General features: G+C 38.0%; 1 protein-coding gene across 1 annotated transcript in view; it reads right to left on the bottom strand.

The window, feature by feature from the left end:
• The window catches only part of HECW2 (HECT, C2 and WW domain containing E3 ubiquitin protein ligase 2), a 116824-nt gene that overhangs the window by 28558 nt on the left and 63800 nt on the right, over positions 1–24466 (bottom strand). Inside the window, exons 11-17 of the mRNA XM_015813025.1 lie at positions 24344–24366; positions 22948–23072; positions 21796–21981; positions 13280–13414; positions 9137–9239; positions 4012–4108; positions 1684–1767 (exon numbers count right to left, since the gene is read on the bottom strand). Of these exons, the coding sequence (XP_015668511.1) occupies positions 1684–1767; positions 4012–4108; positions 9137–9239; positions 13280–13414; positions 21796–21981; positions 22948–23072; positions 24344–24366 (753 nt within the window). The remainder of the gene's footprint in view (positions 1–1683; positions 1768–4011; positions 4109–9136; positions 9240–13279; positions 13415–21795; positions 21982–22947; positions 23073–24343; positions 24367–24466) is intronic.

The following is a 24466-nucleotide window of genomic DNA, read 5'->3' as shown; positions in this document are numbered from 1 at the left end:
GGGGGGGGGGGGGGATGAAGGTGTGGAAAAAATAATCCAGTCCTAAAAAGCAAGGCTCTCTCTTACTTTGCATATAGCACAATTTTCCCCCCTCTTTTGCTAAGTAAGGCACTGCTCCTTTGATTGCTTACTGCAAATATTTTCCAATGGAACTGAACATTCCAATGGAACTGTTTCTATCTTGCAAGATTTTCCAAATGCTTTTTACTTCAGTTGCATTTCTAGGATGAAATATGGCATTCAGACTTTGTTGCTCCGATGCTAAATTGCCCTGCTTTGAATGGAAGGCCATTCTCATTCACGGAAAGCCTTTGATCCAGCTGAGGCATCTGTTGGGAGAAAACTATTTTGTCCACTTCTCCCCAAGAGTTCCCTGAACTGGAGCTATAATCTTGCAGTAGCTATTTCAAAACGCTTTGGAGCAGAAAAGAAAGGAAACAGTGAAAACCACCAAACTGCTTTCTTCAGCTAGTGGAAATGTGTCATGAATGGAGTTCTCAGAGGTTCCCAGATTGTCACTTTGTTTAATGTTAATAAAAACAATGGGCTATTATGACAGAACGTAAACAAAAGATTTTGAGAGGCATTGCCTTCTTTCCATGAGACAAACTGTTTTACAATTTAGCTTGAAGGCAATATTTAATGAAGTAGTGGAGAATATATTTTCTCCATTTGCAAATACGTGTAGAAATAAAGAAACACTGCACAGGTCCGAAAGGAATTGATATTTTAAAAAACATCCATCATAATACATTTTTAAAGATGAGAAACACATTGAGTGGTCTATCAAATCAGCCCTGGTTTATCTTGATGATATATTATTCATAAGCCTTCAAGAGAATATGTTAAAATAATACAATTAATGCTTCTGACATAATTATCCTTCAGAGCCATAAAAATGACAGGTCCATTGAGGAATGTATTTCCTGACAGACGAATATTCCCAGAATTGCTATAAAAAGAATAACTTTCAAAACAAAACAAATGTCTTGTTTGAAATGAACATAGGAAAAAAAAACCTAAAGAACAGTATTATGCAAGAGTTTGAATACAAGCAACACACTGTGCAGTGGCATGAAATTTCTTCAAGCGCACCCCCGCAGTATATCAGAGGCAACATTACACAGTGGGTGGGTTTTCGTGGCAGAGTAAGTCTAAGCCCGTGAGAGTTATGAATGAGCAAGTGTGCTCGGATATGCTCCAGCTTGGCTCCAATTAATATGCAAGGCAGAAAAGCTGAAAGCAACATCTCTACATCACCCCTCTCCCTTTTTAAAAACACAAATGATAACAATATGTTACAAGTTAAAACACACACAGAAGAGCTACAGGGCAGAAAAACATGTAGATCAGCGTTGTAATACTCCAGTTTATAATGCTGTATACTGCGCAGAGTGAGGGAAGGATGTGGGGGCGGGGAGGCTCCAGTAAAGTGTCATTCTGAGAAAAATGCATGAACTACAGAAATGATACTAACATCTTAGGGGATTGGGGATAAAGTCTATCTGAGCCTTCTGATGTACAAATATAGAAATGCTCTTTAAAAAAAACCACACCACAAAATCCCATAATTATGCATAAAAGGAAAAACTAACATTAGATAAAATGGACCGATGACAATTATCAAAGTGTAAAAATTGCTAAAGTAAATATATTGCAGATACTGCAATAAGTATCCATTACCTTAATAACATAACAAGATCTGCATCGCTGGATAACCGCACCAGCCCTGGTGTTCCTTCAGTCCGAATAAACTGGATCTTCTCCCTGTTTGTATCAAGCACTATGCATGTCAAGGCAGTAAATAAAACCCCTGGGACATATCAAACAGGCCTCTAAATTATTTTAGGCACATTATTATTCATTATACCATGCTCTCAAAATAGAAGAATTCTTCAGCGAGCTCCCCTCTATTAACACCAGAGACCCTCATTAATACTTTCTAAATACTGTTATTTTCTGTTTGCCTAACTTCTCTACTCAAACTGCTTCACGTACCTTATCAATGAAAATAAATAATTCAAGGTAATGTTAAATATTCCCCGAATGAATTCCAAGGTAACGAATTCCAAGTAATTCAAGGTAGTGTTAAATATTCCCCAAAGGAATTCCAAGGAGTAGCACAAGCTTTAGAGAAAAACACTGTTGTTCTAAAACCATTAAAAATAAATACATGGATTCTCCTCATCCTATCAACGTAAAGAGAACCCTATTAGTTTCCTAAACAGGGTATGAAGTAAAAGACACAAAGAAATATTCTGCAAAATCATATTAGTCATTCAGGTTTCTGTGTCTACCAAATACCGTGTTTCCCCGAATACCGTGTTTTTGCCTCCAAAAGAAGCAGTGGGTCTTATTTTCGGGGAAATGTCGTATTTTTTTTCCCGACACATGCCTCGCCTCGCGCTGGTGGCACCAAAAGCCCCATCCAGCAGGAGCCCACGTGGCCACCGGCCCACTTCTGCAGCTGCTTGTGACCACTTGGAAGCCGCATGGCTCGCTGTGCCGTGCTGCTGCCACGAGGCAAGGCAGGTGGAGGATGGGGTGGAGCTGCCCCAAGTGCCCCTTAGATGCCCAAACACTTTTTGCCCAGAGGGAGACTGGAAGCTTCGTCTGCTTGCAAATGGGGCGCTTGGGAACGGAGCAATTAGCCCCATTCCCAAGCGTCCCATTTGCAAGCAGACGAAGCTTCCAGTCTCTGTCATTTCTCTGTCTGGGTGAAAAGCGTTTGGGAACTTTTGAGGCATTTGGAAATGGAGCGCTCTGTTTCCAAATGCCTCATAGGTACCCAAACACTTTTCACCCAGAGGGAGATTGGAAGCTTTGTCTGCTTGGGACAAAGTGGGGGGCTTGGGAACGGAGCTAATTGCTCCGTTCCCAAGTGCCCCATTTGCAAGCAGACAAAACTTCCAGTCTCCCTCTGGACAAAAAGTGAGCGATGTATCCAAATCGCTTGCCTTCCCCTCACCTCTGCCTCTGCACTCAGACTTACCTGCACTGTGTCAAGGGGCCGGCAAGCTGTGGCTGCTGCCGGATGCCGTCAGCCTCCACGTGCTCGCCGCCGCTTGTGCTGGCCACGCCCACCTGGGCTTATTTTTGGGGTAGGGCTTAAATTAGGCCTATCCCAAAAAATCAGGCTAGGGCTTATTTTCGGGGTGGGTCTTATTTTCAGGAAAACATGGTAGCACCAGTTTTCATCTATAAAAGTAACTATCTTCAGATGTATCCTTTTGAATGTTTTACCTAGTACAGTGGGGGCGAACCTATGACACGCGTGCCAGAGGCAGCATGCAGAGCCTTCTCTGTGGGCACATGCACCATCACCCCAGCCCCGCCTCCCCCCATGGCCCCCTCCTCACCAGCAGTCCCCCCGGAGAGTTGCCCCTGGGCATGGCCCACACAGAGCAGCGCAGCCAAGGACATGGCAGCTGAGCGGCGGGGACAAGACTCCTCCCTTGTGTCCCGTCGCATGCAGATGATGCTGCGGGGCGCAAGCGGAGGTCGTGGCCACCATGGTGCTGCAGGGACACCTGGGCAATCTGCTGCAGCGGGTTGTGGAGGCAGTAGGTGGCCCTACAGGTGGGTGGGATGCAGAGTGGGGGCAGGGCAGGGAGCGGTGTCTAAAAGGTTCACCATCACTGACCTAGTCCAAGAGCTGAAGCAGTTCTTTAAGCAAAGAAAATACAGATATAAACTCTATTAATCAGTTATAACAAACCAGCACGGTTTGTGCCATCTTAAAGAATAACAAATGTATGATTTCAAAACATTTATGGAGTAGAAAAGAATTCCTGAAGTGGGCTCTAGTTAACAAATACATACTACGTAAGTTTGTTAATTGTGAAAGTCCCACAGGATTTTTCATTACTTTTACGAATTCTTATAGGTTTGGGGTTTTTTTTCTCTACACTGCACTGATTTTTTTAAGGAGAATGTGAACTTGTTATATTGTGCTTATACCTTAAACTTAAAACATCTCTGGTAAGAAAAAAATGTCATTATTCTGGTCACCTGAGTGAATGATTTCTTGTGAGATCTGGCTGTCGCTCTTGGAGAATTTCAAAGATATTGGGTTGCCGCAGAAAAGCAACAATCTTGTCATTGTAAGCTGAAAAATTCAATAAAGAGGACATGTTGAAAAACAATAGTCATTTTTCTTCAGGAAACAAAGCTACAAGTTTTATCCTTTAGAAATTGATGTTTTTTCCAGAAGAAGGGATCTTTATTAAGGATGAAAAGAGACATTCAAAATGTATATAGCAATTTATGTGGTGCCTATCAAAACATGTTAAGCTAGTGTGTTTTTTCTTGGGCTTGTACACCTGTTATGCTGCAGTGATACTGCAAACCACTGGAGATCCCAATTCTTTTTTTTTTTTAATATTTTTTTATTTTTTAAAACCAACAAAACAAAACAAAACATTACACACATACACACACAGTATATACTCCTCCCTTTTTTTTAACAGTGATTTCGTAACAGTAATCTTCTATTATTTACATTTCCCCCCTTATTCTTCTTTAGAATATTTGTCCTTGTTGCCCCGTTGTTTCTTATTTGCATTTTTCTTCCTTCATACTATACTTCATACTAAGAATAATACATATTATTATTACTATACATTATCATACACACATTTTTCACTTTTGACCTTTCCACATTTATTCTCCTCTATTATTTCTAGTCTCCAACCAGTCATACCACTTGTTCCATATTAGATAGTACTCTGTGTCTTCCTTTTCTTTTATCTCTTTTTTTAATTTGTCCATCTCAGCACAGTCCAGGATTTTTCTTATCACTTCTTCCTCTGATGGTATATTCTCATTTTTCCAGAACTGTGCGTATGCTATTCCTGCTGCCGTTGTTATATGTAGAATTAAGTACCGTATTTCTTTACTATATTTTCTGTTTAAAATACCCAGCAAAAAGATCTCTGGTTTCCAGTCTACGGGGTTGGTCTATTATTTCTTCGGAGATCCCAATTCTATTCTAGATGCCATCTAGGTCTTCAAATTCTGGTCCTATGCCCTGTTTGGGGGAGCCACCACCCTTTATAAGGTACCTTATATGGCACCTATTTCTTTAATCCAGTATGAAGGAAAGAATACTCCTTTCACAGCCTGTTCTGCCTTTCTGGCAATTAAAAAGTCAAATTAAAAAAACTTAGATAATTTTGACTAAAGAAAAACAAACTCTATTATTAAAAAAAGAAGCAGACTTGTCCAGATCACAGTACTATAAGAGCTTACAAATTAATTGAAAAAGAAAAAAAGTGAACAAAATATAATACTTGAGCATGGAATCCAATACTAGTTTGATGCCAGGATTTAGTTTAAAGATCTATAACAAGTACTTTTCCAGGTTTGCGTTGGTCATTTCTCACAAAGAAGAACCTATAATCTTACTTGGGTATATTGTTCTTGTTAATTTTATCTGGAATATATTTTTCTATAACTTAAAAACCATTATTCGGTGTCCTACAAACTGGAATGACAGAAAACAAGATTACGAGTTTTTTCTGTGTGACAAAATTTAAGTACTTGTAGAGAGCCATTATATTCTCTATAAAACTTGTCTTCTAAACACTAAATATAACCAATTCTCTGAATTTGACTCATAGTAGAATTAGCTTCCATTAGTTTCCAATTGTCTCATTATTTTCATTGCCTGCCTCTGAATCCATTTTAATTTGCCCAAGTCCAATCAATGCAGAATAAATTGGGTCTACATACTTATCTGATTTGATTTCTTTTTCCTAAGTGAAGAATTTATATTTGAGTTTCTTAAATTTTATTATATTTCAGCCATTTTGTTAATCCCATCAATATAATTCTGAAATTATTTATATCTTCTAGGATAATAATTATTCAAGTACAGATAATCCTTGCTTAATGTCCCTAATTGGGATCAGTAACACTGTCATTAAGATACCAAGTCATATAGTGAAACATCACGTGACTATCCTACTTAGTTATAGCAATACAGTACTGGCAATCCCAGTTCTGACAAATCACCTATGGTCTTTAAGCAAGACATCACATGATTAGGGCTTGTGACCACCCCGTTCTCTTCCCCTCATCATTAAAGCCAGTAATAAAAATATTGTGAATTAGATTACAAATTCTAAAAATTATTCTGAGGAAGAGGCACAGTCCTTGTTTCATAGCTGAATTTTTAACAGAGTAGCCTATTGCAAGCATTACCATATGTAACACTGAAGAAATGGGTAGCAACAGAAGTTTAAATCAGTGGTGACTGTCAAGAAACCAATGCTGCTGAACAAACATCTAGCAATTCCATCAGAATAATTAGCTGTGGGTGTCTTCCCACAATGTGACAGCTGCTGAACTCAGTGAATTAGCTTCTGTACTTGAAAGCCATGAATCACCATTCCTGAAGCCAATAGGTTTTGTCATGTGTAAGTAAGCATCAAATATACAAACAGTTGCCAAAGTAACTTAGCTCATTGAAAACAAATTTGATAGCTAAATAAATGGTTGCTGTACTGACTGTATGAAAAATAAGAAACCTATTTTTAGTTTTTCTAATAAAACATATGTTATAAATAACATTTATAACGTTTCCATTATTACTGCAAAATTCTCTAATTTAGCAGTATGGCTAAATTAAAGTAATACTGAGAAATAAAGCATATATATATATCTGTTAATTACACATCGAGCAAATATCAATTACTATTTGTAATATATTTGCATGCTTATGTTTTTTCTGAACATTCATATTTTAAAACAAGGGACAGTCTCCTTTAGACTCATTGTAATGAAGAGCTTTGTGCAAACCAGGTTATCTATTCAAAAAATATTCTGTTAGTGAAATCAGTTACCTACGGAGATGCTGAGTTCTCCCCCACCAGTTGTCGTCAAGGAAATTGGATAGCCTTTGTTGGAGATGCTTTTATTTGGATTTCGGTACTGCACTGAGAAGAGAACTGTACCCTTCTGGGATTCCTTGCAGCAGCCCCAATGCTCTAAAAATGTGTGATTCATTGCTTCAGTGGGATTTGGTTTGGTTTGGATTGCCTTTTTGTGCCTTCAAGTTATTGCTGACTCCAGGCAACTGCCTGGATTAGTCTATGCTGTCTTCTTAGCAAGGTTTTTCAGAAGTGGCTTGCCATTGCCTGCTTCCCAGGACTGAGAGAGAATGACTGGCTCAAGGTTAGCTAGCTGGTTTTATGCCTCAGGCAGAACTAGAACTCATAATTTTCCAGCTTCTAGCCTGTGGTGTTTTAACCACCACACCAAACTGGCTTTTCTTTTCAGTGGGTATTGTGGCATACAATTAATGATCAGATGCTGCTAACTAAGATGGGACAACTCTGAACAGAAATAAGAATCACTAGTAATAACTGCTTGCTAAATTATTGTCAACAGCACTGACTTCTTTTCCTGTTCCCCTTTCTTCATAATATTGAAAAAAGGCACAACGCTATATGATATAATCACAGTATGAACTTCCCTTATTAACACAAGCAAAAACCAATGACGTGGTGTAGCGGTAGAGATACTCATAGCTCAGATATGTGACGCCAGTGTCCTGCCTTGCTAAATATTACATGTAAGAGCAGAGTAGAAGATTTACTTCCTTTTAAGTTAGACACAATACACAGTGTCAGTCTCTGATAATTCAGGAGAAAAATTTTTCAGGGAAACTTTTTGCTAAAGTTTACTAAATCCATATTTGCATCAGTTTACACTTTAGATCAGGAATAGTCAACCTTGGCTCTTTTATGACTCGTGGACTTCAATTCCCAGAATTCCAGAGCCAGCATAGCTGGCTCAGGAATTCTGGGAGTTGAAGTCCACGAGTCATAAAAGAGCCAAGGTTGACTACCTCTGCTTTAGATGATGCATCCCTGGATGTTCAACTACACGGTATGACCATAATTGAACCCAAAATTTATATTGCTAAGCAAGATATTTGTTAAATGAGTTTTGCCTCATTTTACAACCTTTCTTGATACAGTTGTTAAGTGAATCATTGCAGCTGTTAAATTAGTCACACAGCTGTTAAGTGAAGCTGGCTTCCCTGTTGACTTTGCTTGTCAGAAAGTCACAAAAGGTGATCACATGATACTGGGACACTGCAACCATAATAAATGTGAGCCAGTTGCTAACTGTCTGGATTTTGATCACGTGACCATGGGGATACTATAACTGTCGTAAGTGGGAAAAATAGTCATAACTCACTTTTTTCAGTGATGTTGTAACTTTGAATGGTTACTAAATGAACTGTTGTAAGTTGAGGACTACCTGTAAATGGTTCAAAGGGGTTTAAAAAAAAAGCCTAAACTGGTTTTCATATTGACCCATCACCAATAATTCAATGTATTTGAAATAACCAGCTTTTTAAAAAAAACAACAACAACCCAACCCTACAGAACTTAAAAAATGAAAATGTTAGTTCTCTCATTTTAAAATGGCAAATTGGTTTGTGTTTGGATGTCCTGCAAAATGCTGGATATCTGGTAACTGGGAAGCATATGGGATAGGATTTGCATGGCAAACTAAGAAATAATAATGGGGAAAACAAGCCAATAAGATGCTTCAATTATGATCATCAGCAAGAGATTCCTGAGTTTCAGTTTTATTACAAGAATACTCTTTTTAGAGTTATTATTCCCATTATGACATTTGATACCGAGAGTTTCCCCCAGGCCAACATGGACCTGGAAGTATTTCATCTGAAGTCTATAAAAACTTTTATTTAAGACTAGTGATGCCTGTTAAAGTCCCAAGTGAAGAATGAGTATCATTCCTAAATCTGCTTTTAACACGAAATTAATAGGCAGCCCATTTGTAAGTTCGAGTTGTCTGTAAGTAAGAGATTCTTAGCCTGGGGACTGCCTGTATTTACATTTAGTTATTGTTTTTAATGTTAGGAAGCATCTAAGTGTTTTCTTTTTGAGCAACACAAGAGCGCTTGCAGAAACAACCTTATGCTTTAACACAATGACATAAAAAGCAAAGACTGCGTTTCAGGAGGCTCTAAATCAGGGGTAGTCAACCTTGGCTCTTTTATGACTCGTGGACTTCAACTCCCAGAATTCTGGGAGTTGAAGTCCACGAGTCATAAAAGAGCCAAGGTTGACTACCCCTGCTCTAAATGAAGACTTACCCACTGGCACCATGTCCTGGTACTGAGCCCTGCTGACCGCATTGAATGTACTTGATGGCCTTGGCAAAACTGGAGGTCCTGAATGGCGTGAGTCTTCTCCCACCTGAAAAATAAAACCGTAAATATTTTAGTGCGCAGAAGTCTTCTTACCGTCCTGTACATTTTATATACTATTCATTTGAGAATTTTTGCCCCGTCCTTCCTTGAAATGTTACAGAGCATAGAAACTTTTATCTGCTAAGCAAGGTGGATGTTTGACAAACGAAAAGCTTTCTAGAACAGAAACCGCAACCTTTTCTCCTGTTTTTCACATGGGAGAAGCTGATAATACAGACTTTCGTGTAAACTAGGAGGCACTGATTAAAATTAAAATAGTTTTCAGACAAACAACCAGAGAAAAATAAATGTACAAATTACAAGAAATTAGGTAAATCTGCAGTCTAATATTTCTATTCTGAAGAACAACATGGCTTTTCCATGTTGTAACGCTACTAATTATCACTGTCTTTTTTAAGTTTTTAACTGTATATGTAACTGTAAACCACCCATAGTTACCCTATGGTAAGATGGGTGGCCAATAAATTTAAAAAATAAAAAAAATAAAAATTATCTTATATTACTGATGAGTTCATTCAATGAAAATGAATCAGGAAGTATATTTTAGATTTTCCCAAAGGTAGGCCTATGACATAATGATAGCAAGAAGAAGAATTGTAGTTTTAAATATATTATGTAAACTAAACCCTTATGAAATCCTAGCAATTGTAGGAATGTGTACAGGAGCTGAATGGGGAGATAAAGGTAAAGGAATCCCTGCGGATTTACTCCGCTAGTCATTGCTGAATATAGGGCAGTGGTCTCCAACTTTTCCAGCTTTACAGACCAGCGGAGGAGGGAGAAGGGAGGGTTCCACGTGAATGGTGGGCAAGCGCACTCATGCAACTCCATTTGTGCAAGTGGCGGGCACACACGACCACTCCTCGCATAAATGGAGCTGTGCGTGGGTGTGCACACTTGCCCACTGCTACCGCTGCCCGGTTCTCAACAGGCTGTCTCCCGGTAGTGGGTCCCAGCCAGGGCTTGGGGACCCCTACTATAAGGGGAGGTGCTCATCTCTATTTCTAGGCCATTGAGCCAGAAATTTCCTGTGGATAATATTTACAGAATAAAGACATGCATATTAATAACAAAAGCAATTAGTATTATCTCTGAATTAACCCAAAATTTCAACTACAGTGCACAATTATTACACAAAAAAACATATTGGAAAGCCTGATTTTATACACTTTTATTTAACCTATGAGACAGGAAGAAACAACATATTAAATCACCTGACAAATTTCAATAGCATTTCAGTCCTTGCCCCCACTATGTCCTTTTCTAAAATTTATTTTCATCATTATTATCATCCAGGAATGGATCAATTCTACCTAAATTAAAATGAAATTGAGCAAATGAATACCCTCAATACTGCCACCCAAATGATTTTATAATAAAATATCTACTGCTAGTCATCTTGAGTAAACCCAAAGAAATGGAATTACATTTGTTCTACTAAGTTAGGTTATATCTATTTCAACATATCTGCACTAAGTATGAGTAAGCCTCAATCTAATCATATATTTTATTTACATTTCTCCAAGATAGAGAACACGTATAAATATTTGGGATCTAAAACAGGGATTGACTAATTCTGGATTCTCTCTTCTAGCATTAGTTTTATCAATATCAATTTTAAAACTTTTTCAGAAGTTGGACTGAGGGTTACTGTATTATTCTATTTGCCAAATCTCAGTGTGGCTGGTATGAAATCTCATATTTCATCCCTGAAAAATATGTGATAAAAGTAAGGAGATAAACTCATCACTGCCGTGTTTGAAGATCTGGGGTATTTTAATGAAACATCGCAATGTTTCATTGCAGGTAACACAGCTTATGAAATGCATAAGGAATTGCCAATAGTTCACGAGTATAAATTTCACTAAATGTAGTGAAGGTGAAATGGTTAATGCAACTAAAGTATTGGGACGCACATAGAAAGCCTAAGTGAATTATCTATGAACGTCATTTCCCTTTGCAATAACAACCCCAAATTTCCCCTTGTTGAACACCAGCTTCACTTCTGCAATTTCCTGGCTCCAATTAGTCGGTCTCTTTACTGGAGGTTCCTCAGTTGTTGTTTTTTTTNCTACTATTTGTTTTCTATGCTGACAGCACTCACTTTTCTCTCAGCGTGAGAATCGCACATGCCAGCAATGTTTTGCCAAACAGATAGTATAGCTATTAAACTTTGCTTCTCTGAATTAGATCAAATTCAAATTATTCCAGTTTTATAATTGACCCGAGAACTACTCTAAGTCCCCCATTTTTCAGTGGAGACCTCTTTTTCCTGGAAATGGAAAAGAACAGCTCCTTCTGAAGTTGATGCCAAGAAGTTGAAATTCAAGTACTGTTAACTCAAATTCCTTGATTTCTATCAGTATTGCTGAAAAATAAGCCCAACTGCAGGCTTTGATTCCAAAAATTCTTATAAAGAAAGGAAAAACTTATGACTGAATGTAATGGTTAAGAGCAACACTGCATAAACAGTTTCCAATTATGCAACAGATTTTTCCTTCCATATGTTCACGTGAATTCTCTTTATCTTTCATCCCCCTCAGCTGGCTTTATTTCCATAAAATCTGTCTCAATGCAACAGATTTCAGAGACATAAAGAAGCAGATGAATCAATTGCTTCAACTGCTGTTGATATATTGGCAAAATAGGGCATAAGCATACTTCATTAAAAGGAGGAGAAATAGTCACTGTCATTATACTTTGTTTGAAAGGGAAACACAATGTAAATAAAATTAACTTATAGATTATTACTGGCTTTTTGTTTAATGTTGTGTTTCTACATACATTCCTCTTTGGCATTCTGATTTGTAATACATTAAGTGGGTGGGGGGAACATTTGCATACCAACATAACACATATGTTTACCCACTAAGTTCATATAATATGATCATATAAATCACCAAACTTAATTTGATGGAGATTTTACCTTTTATTTAACATTATTCTGTCTTTTGATATTGCAAGGGAAAAACTCAGGTCAAATTTCTACGTATGCCTCTTTTCTGTATGATAGTACTTGTTTTACGGCAGTGCTCCAAACAGCCTATTGCTTACACTGCTTTGAATATATTTGCAGGCAAAGGCCCCCTGGTGGTATAAAAGGAAAGTGACAAAGAGTTTTTGTAAAAGATAATTCCAAAGTTCAAACTCCTTTGCCAAGCTGGCACAACCTGAATTGAGCTGACTCAGGTCACAACCTGACACAACCTGCTATATACCCAGGAGCAATGGGAGCTCTTGTCTTCTTTATCTTCTACCATATGCAATAGATAATAATTTGCAATTCTGACATTTGTGTACTTTGTTCTAGTACCAGGCTTAGAATAGTTCATCGCTACACAGCTGATGTCTTGGAGTTAATCGAAAATTGCCCAAGGAGAAACTAGGAGTGTTCAGAAGTCAAGACAATAAATAAAATACATTATCAGCATCTGGGATGGGTTGAATATGCTTTGCCTCCAAAAGTCTAGATTCAACTTGCAGCATCTCTATGAAAAGCAAAGAGACAACCAATCAAGTAGAGATCAAAACCTGGTGTCTTCAAATCAGTATTGATGGCGTAAGGCCTCCATAGGCTATCTCTCAGGTGTAATCATTCAGCTGATACTCTTACAGGTGTTTCTTTGTCTGACTGGCTTGCCACCATTGATGGTCAGCTTGATAGATAGGGTAGCAAGGGGATATATGAATACCAATTTAAAAATTGATCTCATAAATAAATAATATGTTTTCTTTGAGAAACAGTGGTGTGTAATGGTTTGTAACTTTAAATTAAATAGTGGAAAGCCCGGATTGAAATCTCAGCTCATTCATAAACCAAACATTTTCTCATGTTCATAATCCATATTTTATCATGGCAAATTTAAATTTTTCCCTTATATGTTTCCTATAATAAGAGGGCATTCATTCTGTGAAAGGGGTGGGTAGGCGAATGTATGCTTTTAAAACAATGGAAAATGCCAACAATGGCAGATAGAAATCAATGATGAAAAATCTAATAAAACACTTGGGCCAATTCAAGCTTACCTCACCAGCACTGTGACTGCGCTGCCTTGTTAAATGCTGCCGGTGAACCAAAGCGCTAGTTGGTCTGCTGCTCTGCAAAGGAAGCCGTGGGTCAATGAACGTGGTGGTACGTGAATTGTGGTCAACAAAAAAAGCCTAGCAAAGGAAAAAAAATAGCATTATTCACTACTCTTTGCTCACTGTGGTATTTTAGGCTGCATATCTTTCAGTGTAAGTTTCAGTTAGATCACTGAATGCAGACACAGGAAATCACTGGTCTAAGTTTTGATCCAAACTATGACACAAAGATTTTTGTTCTTAACACATAATAAATATTGTATAGACAGCTAGTGCTCTAAAAAACAGAGATTCTCCTATATGTTATCATAGAAATTGAATAGATAAATACATTCATTATATCAAGAAACTAGAGTTAAGAGAAGACCTAACATTTGAAGACAGGTGGGAGGGAGGAAAAGAGGGAGAGAGAGAGAGAGAGAGAGAGAGAGAGAGAGAGAGAGAGAGAGAGAGAGAGAGAGAGAGAGAGAGAGAGAGAGAGAGAGAGAGAGAGAGAGAGATTTTAAAAAAGTAATACAAGTTGTAATGACAGGCTTCATTGTTAAGAATGATAAATGATGGGGTAGCTATATCCCATACTCACAGTGGTGCCCTACTAGGGTCCCTGCCCAACTTTTTTTTTAAAGGATTCATTTGACAAACATAAACCAAAAGGAAGCTGAATTGATATAAAGCAGTGCATCATCTTCTAGTATCATATGATTTTAGAGAAATGATATGAGCTTCCTGAGAAGCTAGTTTGCTTCCTAAAGCACGAGCATTTTGTAACCAACAAACAGCCATTTTGTGAGCCACTTAGTATTCTCAAAATTCCCAAAGGGTCCCTTCTCACAAACAAGTTTGTTACCCTTTTTTTCTCTTACTTTTTAAAATAAAAAACTATTAGAAAAATAGTTTATAATATAATGTTCTTATATTCTCATTTTAATTCTTATACATAGTAAGATTACAACCATGAACAGAAGAATAGAAATACAAAGAACCCAATTAATTCCTATGGCATGTTTGATTATAGACTGATGACTGGTATAACTTAAGCAGGGTATTCCAACTCTACCAACCTCCTTTATTAATGGGTTCCAAAGGCAGGTTTTAAAAATACCATATAAGATCAATAACTTTGTAAGATGTAGAAATTTCTCAGCTACCTTATCCAGAAAGTTTTTTCAAGACACTTAGCCAGTGGTGGGATTCAGCCAGTTCACACCACTTCGGCAGAACCGGTAGCTAATTTTTTGTTGCCCAGGCCCAGAATGGACTTCCGGAAGCAGCATCCACACAGAGAACCGGTTGTTCACATATCTAAATCCCACCACTGCACTTAGGCCTTCAGAAACCTGTCTTTCATGACCTTTCCAATTGTATATTAAAACCACCCAAGTTAGCCATCCCTTCATCTTATATTGATTGTAAATTTGTTGGGTGACAAGTTTCCTCTCATATTGTACAAATATTTTCTATATTATCTACTGTGGTATTTAGTGGAGACAATATTCCAATAATCTATCTAATTTTCTATCTATGATCAGCTCTCAAAGAACTACTGATTCTTCTCCACTGTTTTTCCTCCAATCATTTCTACATCTTGAAAGACTGAAACATGACTAGGCTCTATAAGCAATGTGTTATTTTCTTATACCGAAAGACTAAACCACCTGTGCTTTTCAAGAGGCTTAAAAAAAAAAAAAGAACTTTCTCGACTTGTTGTGTTTGCAGTTTTTTTTTCTTGTCTATTTCCAAGATGCTAAATCCAACCATGACGACTGATTCACAAAACAACATCCCCCATTAGAGAGATTTTTCTCTCTATCCACTCTGTTCTGTAGATCCTCTAAACTACAATTTGGAAAGGAGGAACGTGTGCATAGATTCAGGGGAACAGAAGAAAGATGCAATACAACACTGGCAATTTGTTTTGGTATAAGTATTATCTCGTATTGGGTTTTTGTCAAATGAGTACTATTTTATAAAGCATTTTTACACCCACAGTTTTCCCTTGAAACTGTCAAAAAAGCCCCATACATACTGATTGGGGGGAGGTGATTTAAAATCTTTGCACATCAAAGGTAATGCACATTTAAAGGCAGCTTAATCAAAACTTATCACCCAATTCTACTATGAAAATGACTGCAGAGATTCCATAGTACAATTGCTTATTAAATAAGCTGTTTCTATAAACAAAGAAATAATTGTGAAATGCCACATGTGCAAGACCAACAAATGTCTTCATATCACAACAAAGTAAGTGAAGCAAAACCAACCATGGAACACAAAAAAAATACCTCAACTATTTATATTGCTGTTCTTACTACACTGTAATTGCTGGAAACACAATATGGTAGCAAGACACAAATTGAAAAGCAGATAAGTGTTACAAGATTGACACAGGAATTTGTCTGAAAGTCAAACTTAGAAACACATTCTCTTTTATTGGTGCCTTTGAGTGAGTGATGACTCCTGATGACTGCCTGGATGTAGTGGAATGTGTGGATAACCTTGGGAACCAAAGAAAGAGATGCTACCTACATAACCATCAGACAAGAGAGGTAGAAGGCTCCAGTGGCTTAACTGTGAGAGAAAGAAACTTAGGAAGGATCCACCCTAATGGATCAAGCAATTAACATTGGCAGAGAGAACTTTGCATTTTTCAAACTTGCAAGATTGATGTCACCCCCTCTCAGATAAACTAGACAGGAAACATGACTGGATGAATTAATTCTATTTTATCGTGAGGCTACATTAACAGAATCTTGTAATTCTTAAAGTAGAAACTTCCTGCCACCACTTTTAACTGCTGACACCAAATTGGCTGTCAGAAGCACACTAGTTCTCTGTATTACTGCTTTGACCCCTCTGATCTACTATTTGTCTACCCATGCTCTTCTGATTTAACAGAATGTGATAGGATGCCATATATTTTAATGAAGCTTTTGCTTAACAAATTGTAAATCTCAGAAAACTACACTAGAGACCTGCTGTGTACCCAGCCATATCTATAAAAGGTTTACAATGCAGATGCTAACTTTAGCGAACTGTGTGAATTATTTTAGCTGAAAGCTTGGGAGTTCTCTTCTTGTTCTTGTCATCAACCCAATTAAGCTTGATATTTTAAACCATTCCAGTCCTGTTCAGTTTTGTGTAATTCAAATACTCTAGCCTAACTGGTTTATGAACCTCTGCCTGATATCTTTTCCATCTAAAATAAGGTAGCATGAGTGCAATCTCCCAAAGGCTAAAATCTTAATAAGCTGAAGCCCAAATCAGACGACACATAATTTGAAAGCATAGTCATAATTTGACAGCATGTTTGTCAGGTAGGAAAACAAATGGTTTCCAATGAATAGTGTTGCCTATGCATAACACTGATTCTTTCACAGCAATTTAACAAACTATACAGCATTTATTTATATCATATACTTAAGCAAACGGTAAAGAAGCTTAGGGATTACACTAAATGAATACAATCATATTATACACACGTGCTTGAGACCAAGCAATAGCATTTTGTTATGTAATGGAATTCCTGTTTTGAAGCACCATTGGAGAAAAGAAAAATCAATGGAGCTTCAAAGCTCTGTTCTAATCTGAACGATGATACTGCAGTCAGGAATCAAGGTGAATACTACAAGCGAGAGCACAAGCGAGAGCATACATGCCTAATTTTAAAATTCCCACTGGCCACCAGAAAAAGGGTGTAGTTTGGATATTTATGGTAGCTGGGAAGAGAAACAGGGTATTTTGGTTTGGACAAAATACACATTTACCCACGTTGGCTAACTGAAGCGCTGTTTCAAGTAAATTATAGGCACTATAATAATGTGCAGTGACATTAAACTGATAATGAAAGCATGTATGGTCAAGATTATGCTTTCTCCAGTTGCAACATACTGTTGTGGCCATCAAAAGAGTTGGAAAAGAAAAATGAAAGTCCCTGAATGCTAATTAATCCTGGAGAAAACTGATAATAGCTCAAAACAAATAATTGCAATGCTAAATGAAGTAAAATCAGACTAATTTGAAGAAGCATTAGAAGTCATAGAGGTTATCTAATCCAACTATCCACTCAGTGCAGGATCTGCTAGTTCATCAATGCCAGATAACCATCCAGCTCTGTTTCAAGACCTTTAATGAAAGAGAACCACATCAGGTAATTCACTTTTCCACTGGCTGACAGCCTATACCCGTGGTGGGGAACCTATGGCACGCGTGCCACAGGTGGCACGCAGAGCCCTCTCTGTGGGCACACGTGCTGTCACCCCAGCCCTAGGCCTTCAGTTGGGTTTTATAAAACCTTTTCGCTTTAGGCCTCCGCCACCGTGTGCAAAAAAAAAAGGCTCAATCAATCAATCAATCAATTTCAACTTCTCGTGGGGAAAAAAAAGATCTCGCAAAGTTGGAATTGATTGATTGAACTTTTTAGTTCCACCCAGTCTGCTGTTACCACTGCAGCCACGCCCACCCAATGGGCCATGCACACCCGGCACCCAACAATACATAAGTTGGTTTTGGGTTGCAGTTTGGGCACTCGGTCTCTAAAAGGTTCGCCATCACTGCCTATAGAGTCTGGAACTCCTCCCAATGCCTAGCTTGAACTTGCTTCCTTATAGTTTTATCCTATTGCTTTTGGTCCTTTCTCTGGGGTAATAGAGAGGTCCACTCTTTCTTTTTGTGTGTGTTAACCCTTCAGATACTGGAGACTACAATCACAGACTGTCTCTAGGCTAAACATAGCCAGATCCTTCAACTGTACGTCATAGGATTTGATTTCCAGTATCTTTGGAGCCTTCCTCTGCACTTGCTCCAGTAGTCACTATTGTTATTTTTGAACTGTAGTACACAGAATTGGACTTAGTACTCCAAAAGGAGTCTGACTAGGACAGAGTGAAGTGCAATAATTATTTCTCATGACTTGGATGACATTCCCCTATTGTTCTCCAAGATAGCATTTGCTTTTTTAGCAACTGCATCACGTAACTGGCTTATATTTTACTTGTGATTAGACAAAAACATCGATTCTTTTCCCATATATTACTTACAAGCCAGATCACCCCCATTCTATACTTGTGCCCCACAGTTCTCCTACTGTATGCCTGTGTGTACTGTATGTATGACAGAATTATGTATGCCTCCCTATTAAATTCAACCCTATTTGGCCCACTGCTTCACTCTTTTTAGATCTTTCTGAATCTTCTCTTTTTCATCAAAATCATTAGCCAAACATCCTAACTTTGTACCCTCTGCACTTGTTAAACATCTCATAAATTCATGTCTCTATATAATTGATAAAAAAAGTTGAACAGCAAAGGGATAGGCTCAACGTTTACCAAGTTACAGTCGTACTTAAAAGTTTGTAAACCCTTTTGAATGTTCATTAGTTCTACATAAATATGATCTAAAATGTGACTTCTTCTCTATAAAAGTCCTAAAACTAGATAAAGAGAACTTGATTTTAAAAATGAGTTAAAAACATTATACTGGTTCATTTATTTATTGAGGAAAACGATCCAAAGCTACATATTACAGTCAAATTTCAATCAATGGGATGATAATCAGGTATGAGTGTGTGAGGTCTTGTCTTATTTTAAAAAGAATGCTGGATATTCACAATCAAAGTCTGATCTTTACAACACAAGTATGTAGAAGTGTGCCATAGTTCGAACAAAAGAGATTTCTGAGAATCTCAGAAAGGCAGTTGATGATGCTCACTAGACTAGACAAGGTTACAAAATTATTTCCAAAGAATTTGGACTCTACCAGTCCAATGGCAGACAAATTGTATATAAATGAAGGCAATTCAGCACCACTGATATCTTCCCTAGTAGTAATCGACTAACCAAGATCACACAAAGACCAAACTGTGTAATACTCTTGGAGATTTCAAAGATCCCTGAGGTAACATCTAAAGAAGTAAAGGCACTCTTATGAAAGTCAGTTTTCATGACAGCACCATCAGGAGAATACTGAACAACAATGGTGTGTATGGCAGGGTTGCAAGGAGAAATCCACTACTCTCTAAAATGAATATTTTGCTAAATATTTCACATTTTGCAAAACTGTCTGGATGAGTCAGAAGACTATTGGAAGAATGTTCAATGAATGGGTGAGAGCAAAATAGAACTTTTGAGCTTGAATGATGAGTTTTATGTTTTGTGAAAGGCAAACACCATAATCCAACATATCCCATCTGTGAAACATGGTGGTGGCAGCATATCCCATCTGTGAAACATGGTGGTGGCAGTATCATGATCTGGGTCTGTTTTGTGGTCTCCAGACCTAGGATGGCTTTGCCATCATTGATGCAACTATGAATTCTGAATCAGACTAGCAGATTCTACAAGAAAATGTCAGAGTATCTGATCATGAACTGAAGCTCAAGGGAAAGTGAGTTATGCAGCAAGACAATGACCCAAACACACAAATCATATGATTAAAGAATGGTTAAAGCAGAAGAAAATTAAAGTTTTGGAATAGCTAAGTTAAAAGTCCTGATTTTAGTCCTAGAGAAATGTTATGGAAGGACCTGAAGAAAGGTTCATGCAAGGAAGTCCGCCCACATTTCTTGAGTTGAAATTCTTATGTGGGAAAGATTGAGCTAACATTCCTCCAAGCTGATGTGCAAGATTGATGAAGAGTTATCATAAACATTTAATTCCAGTTATTGATGTCAAAGCAGGGGCACACCAGCAAAGGTTCACGTATCTTTGTTACACACCAATATGTAGTTTTGGATCATTTTCTTCAATGAATAAACAAAAGAGTTTTCGACTCATTTATTTATTTGCACTCTCTTTATTTGGTTGTAGGATTTGTGTGAAGAATGAATTATGTTTTAGGTCATATTTATGCAGAAATTTTGAAAATTCAAAAGGGTTCACAAATTTACAAGCATCACTACACAAAGGGAAAAAAATCATGAAGCATTGCTAAAGATTTAACATACTTTTCTTACTTCCTGCCCCTTCTCTCTGGAATAGCATTCCCCTGAAGATAAGATCAGCTTCAGCTTTTGTTCTTTCAAAAAGGCTTCAAGGTCTGATAAGTTGTCATGCCCCACAGAAGTGTTTTTACCTGTATTTGGATTGTTCCTTGGGGCTTGGCCTTCTTTCTTGATGGTAATATTTTGTTATTTATATTATAGTGGATTGCTTTCAGACCTAGCCCAAGAATGACATGAAACAATCCAGCCAACATTCAGTTGTTTATTTGCATACACTATATAGACACAATCTTGCCAGACTAAACCTATACTACCCTAACCTAACATATATACCAGTGGTGGCGAATCTATGGCACAGGTGCCAGAGGTGGCACTCAAGAGCCCTGTCTGTGGACACGTGCGCCGTCGCCCCAGTCCTAGGCCTTCAGCTGGGTTTTATAAAACCTTTTCGCTTTAGGCCTCCACCGCTGTGTGAAAAAAACAAAAATTCAATCAATCAGTCAATTTCAACTTCTCGCGGGAAAAAAAAGATCTTGCAAAGTTGGAATTGATTGATTGAACTTTTTAGTCCCACCCAGTCTGCCGTTACCACGGCAGCCATGCCCACCCAATGGGCCACGCCCACCCAATGGGCCACACTTACCCAATGGGCCACACCCAGCCAATGGGCCACACCCACCCGGCACCCGACAATGCATAAGTGGGTTTTGGGTTGCAGTTTGGGCACTCGGCCTCTAAAAGGTTCGCCATCACTGATATATACTCTAAGAGATTCTAGGGAGTGATTATCCTAAATTTCTTCCTCATCCCATGATCCAGGTCAGGACTATGCCATCTCTTGTCTCACCTCCCTCTTCCTTGGAATGTGCTCCCTCCCTCCTGGGAAACTGGTGTTTCACTGTAGTCTGTCACAGCAGATACATTCATAGACACATTCCATCACAATTACTGCATTTAGGTTTATAAGTCACAAACTCTGAGTCACTAGGAATGGAATGGAAAATAAGCCTGGTAAATCAAATAAATCATATTATCTTCTAGTGACACCATGTACAAGAACTTTTATAGCTCATCAAATTAAATTTTAATCATTAAAAATTACAACTGTTCTTAAGGCTAAACTTAAATTTGAATAAAAATAATGTATAAGGATAAATTGAATCAGGTTGAATATGTAGACACAGCACTGCTAGGAACCACTGTAACATCTCTTTTGTAGAAATTAAGCACTCCATTGTGAATAAATGTATGATTTTTCATAATTGTTTCATAATTGTTATTATCGGGTATGAGTGTTTTCGCTGTTATTTAAAGTTGTTTCCATTTTATTGCATTTGTTGTATGTTTCACTGACTATGTCACTGTTGTTTTTGTACAGCACTTAGAGACCTTCAGATTATTGCATTTTTTAAAATTTCATTTATAGTGTAATAAGTATGCATGCATGCTTTTATTTCATCAATATTCGGATTAAGACAAACCAATATGTTTATTTTGAAAGTTGCTTCTTTATATCTGTTACCTTGCCCTGATGATCGTGCTTCATTTCCCAACCCCGTGGCAATTCTAGCTGTTTGTTGGCAAACATGTTCAAAAAGCCAACTAAATCGCGATTATGCTGGTAGCGCTCAAAATGATGGGTATCTCGTCGAACTTTGGTGATCATGTGCTTTAGACATGTGTTATTTGTAAACGTTCTGTAGGCACTCTGGCGGAAGGAGAATAAATCAAAAGTTATTTTCGGATTCTCAGACTAACATTTTAATGGCTTCATAAGTTTGAAAAATGTATAGTACAAGCCAAGGGAATTTGCCATCTCTTAACATAAACATAAACTCCAATTCCTTCAAAATTATCTGCTCGCTGATGATATACAGTGTTAGCAGTAGAGTGAGAGAACCAGTTTTCAGAGCTTCAACAATGCAAAGTTAAAAGCTTTAAGCTCCTCATTTAGTCTAAGACATCTAATAAGATGATAAGCTTATGGAAGATATTTTTTCTTAATTTACACTGAAAACAATTGCTACGATGCTTCTGAAGTTAAACATATCATGTTGTGCAAATCCATTTGATTCAAGTCTACACTTTCCCCAAAAAACTAATTTTCTATTTTATTCCATTCCCCACTCCCAAACCTGGAACAGTCAGTCAAATTAAAAAAGTAAAAAGGCGAGAAGGAGTATATATCAAGTCCCCAGAGACATACCAAAGCCCAGAGTGTCACACTGAGGATTTCAGTTCTCATAACAGAATTACTATTTGTCTTTCTCATACTACACCTTCAGACCATCAACAAACACTGATCATTCTTTCAGCTGCTTGCCAGATACAGCCACTGTGATCATTCTGTTAGGATAGTTTCCTAAGCAAAAAGGCAGCCACAGAAAAAGCCCAGATCCATATTCCTACAACTCTAACGTCAACCCAAACATTTCAACAAAGCATGGGATTTTATTTTGTAAACCATCCCGGGTGGCCTTTTAGAACCAAAGGTGCTGTGTAATTTTTAAAATGAAACATATTTATGTGCGCTCGTGTGCACCAGCACACACTCATTTTGTTGGAGGTCCAACTTGCCATTATTATAATATTCAAAAAATATGGTACTGAAAATGCAAATGTATCCTACTCCTCCAGGGTCTATACCCAAGCTTGATTTGTGGGTGCTACTCACAGGGTTTGAATGCAGCACAGTGAAGAATTCTGGGCTGATGAGGAATTTTACTGGGGGTGATTGGAGCAGCAGAGTAAGCCTGGATCTGGAGGTAGAATGAGGCAGCGCACCGTCCCTTCGGTAATCTAATACAAACATGTAATCAGAGTCGTTGAGTCGGACAAGGACTTCAGTGCCATCAAGGAGAATAAGTAAAAAAACCAACTATTTTTATCTTTACATGTGCCATGGAATACTTATTTCCTCTTAGTGTTAAATACCACTACGAAATGGAGTTGTAAGCACTTTTTGGAATTAAACAGATTAAGTGAATAAATGAATAAAGAATGCCATTAGATCATTATCCCGAGTCAGTAAGGAAAAACAATTGGTAATCACAGTAGCACAATAATTTTTTCACTTTCTTTCACCTTCCTTACACTTCAAATCTCTACTTTTAACATCTGAATTACGTCTAAATTATTGCTCTTTATTTTTTGAACAATCCATCCATTGGCACCTTGTTGGAATGCTGCCGAATTTAGTTTTAAAATATGGGAAATTTAGAGATAGTGAAAGAAAAGGAGATTGGATCCTGATCATGGAAGAAACAAAAATATTTTCTAAGTATTACAGGAAAATATAAAAGGGAAAATGATACAAAACAAGAGTTTTTGCCTCAATATAGGACAGTGGTTCTCAACCTTTTTAATGCCGCAACCCCAACCGGTCGTAAGTCGAGGACTAAACCAGTCATAAGTCGAGGACTACCCAACCGGTTGTAAGTCGAGGACTTTCCCTGCCCAGGAGCGCCACGCATGCGTGGTTCTACCCCCTGCATCGGCCGAGGCGTAGCTGGCAAGCGGCAGAGACGGAGCAGGCCGACCACCAGCTGGCCCAGCCCAAGGGAGGTAAGGCACCCGCCGGAAAAGGGAAAAAAAATGGCGGACAAAAAAAATGGCGGACAAAAAAAATGGCGGACAGCCTTGCTTGGCGACCCCCGTGAAATGGTCGATCGACCCCAAATGGGGTCCCGACCCACAGGTTGAGAACCACTGATATAGGTGATTGCAAAACTGATTTATTCTTTAACCAGCAGCAGCTTACAACCAAAGGATAGATACTGGAAGTCCCAAGAAACCTAAATGAGATAATGAATGGATCGAAGGAGGTGTGATTTCTTTTGGTCTTTGACTATAAATCCATTAAACCAAAAGTGTGTGATTACAGACCTATGAGCAGCAGAATCCCACATGACCAGTTTCCACTGAAGAAAGAATGAAATGCAGAGGCTACATCCAAGCAACTTGCACTCATTCTCCCACACCCACTGTGTTCCTTTCTCTCACATGCTTAGATAGTGCCCCAAACAGAAAAAATGGGCTCTGCTTGGTGAATAGGGCCCACTGGGAAATACCATTCAGAATTTCACCTAGATTTCTATAAGGGAGGAGGAATCCTGTCGTGTTAAATTCATTTTTCAATGGCAACAGATCTTATATTTTATATCCTATCTCAAATATAGTTGAGCTCCAATCTC

This window comes from Protobothrops mucrosquamatus, unplaced genomic scaffold, assembly GCF_001527695.2.
Source record: "Protobothrops mucrosquamatus isolate PMUCROS unplaced genomic scaffold, P.Mucros_1.0 scaffold129, whole genome shotgun sequence".
NCBI classification, from domain to species: Eukaryota; Metazoa; Chordata; class Lepidosauria; order Squamata; family Viperidae; genus Protobothrops; species Protobothrops mucrosquamatus.
Note: the sequence above shows the minus strand (reverse complement) of the source record. Positions and strands in the feature narration are given on the sequence as shown.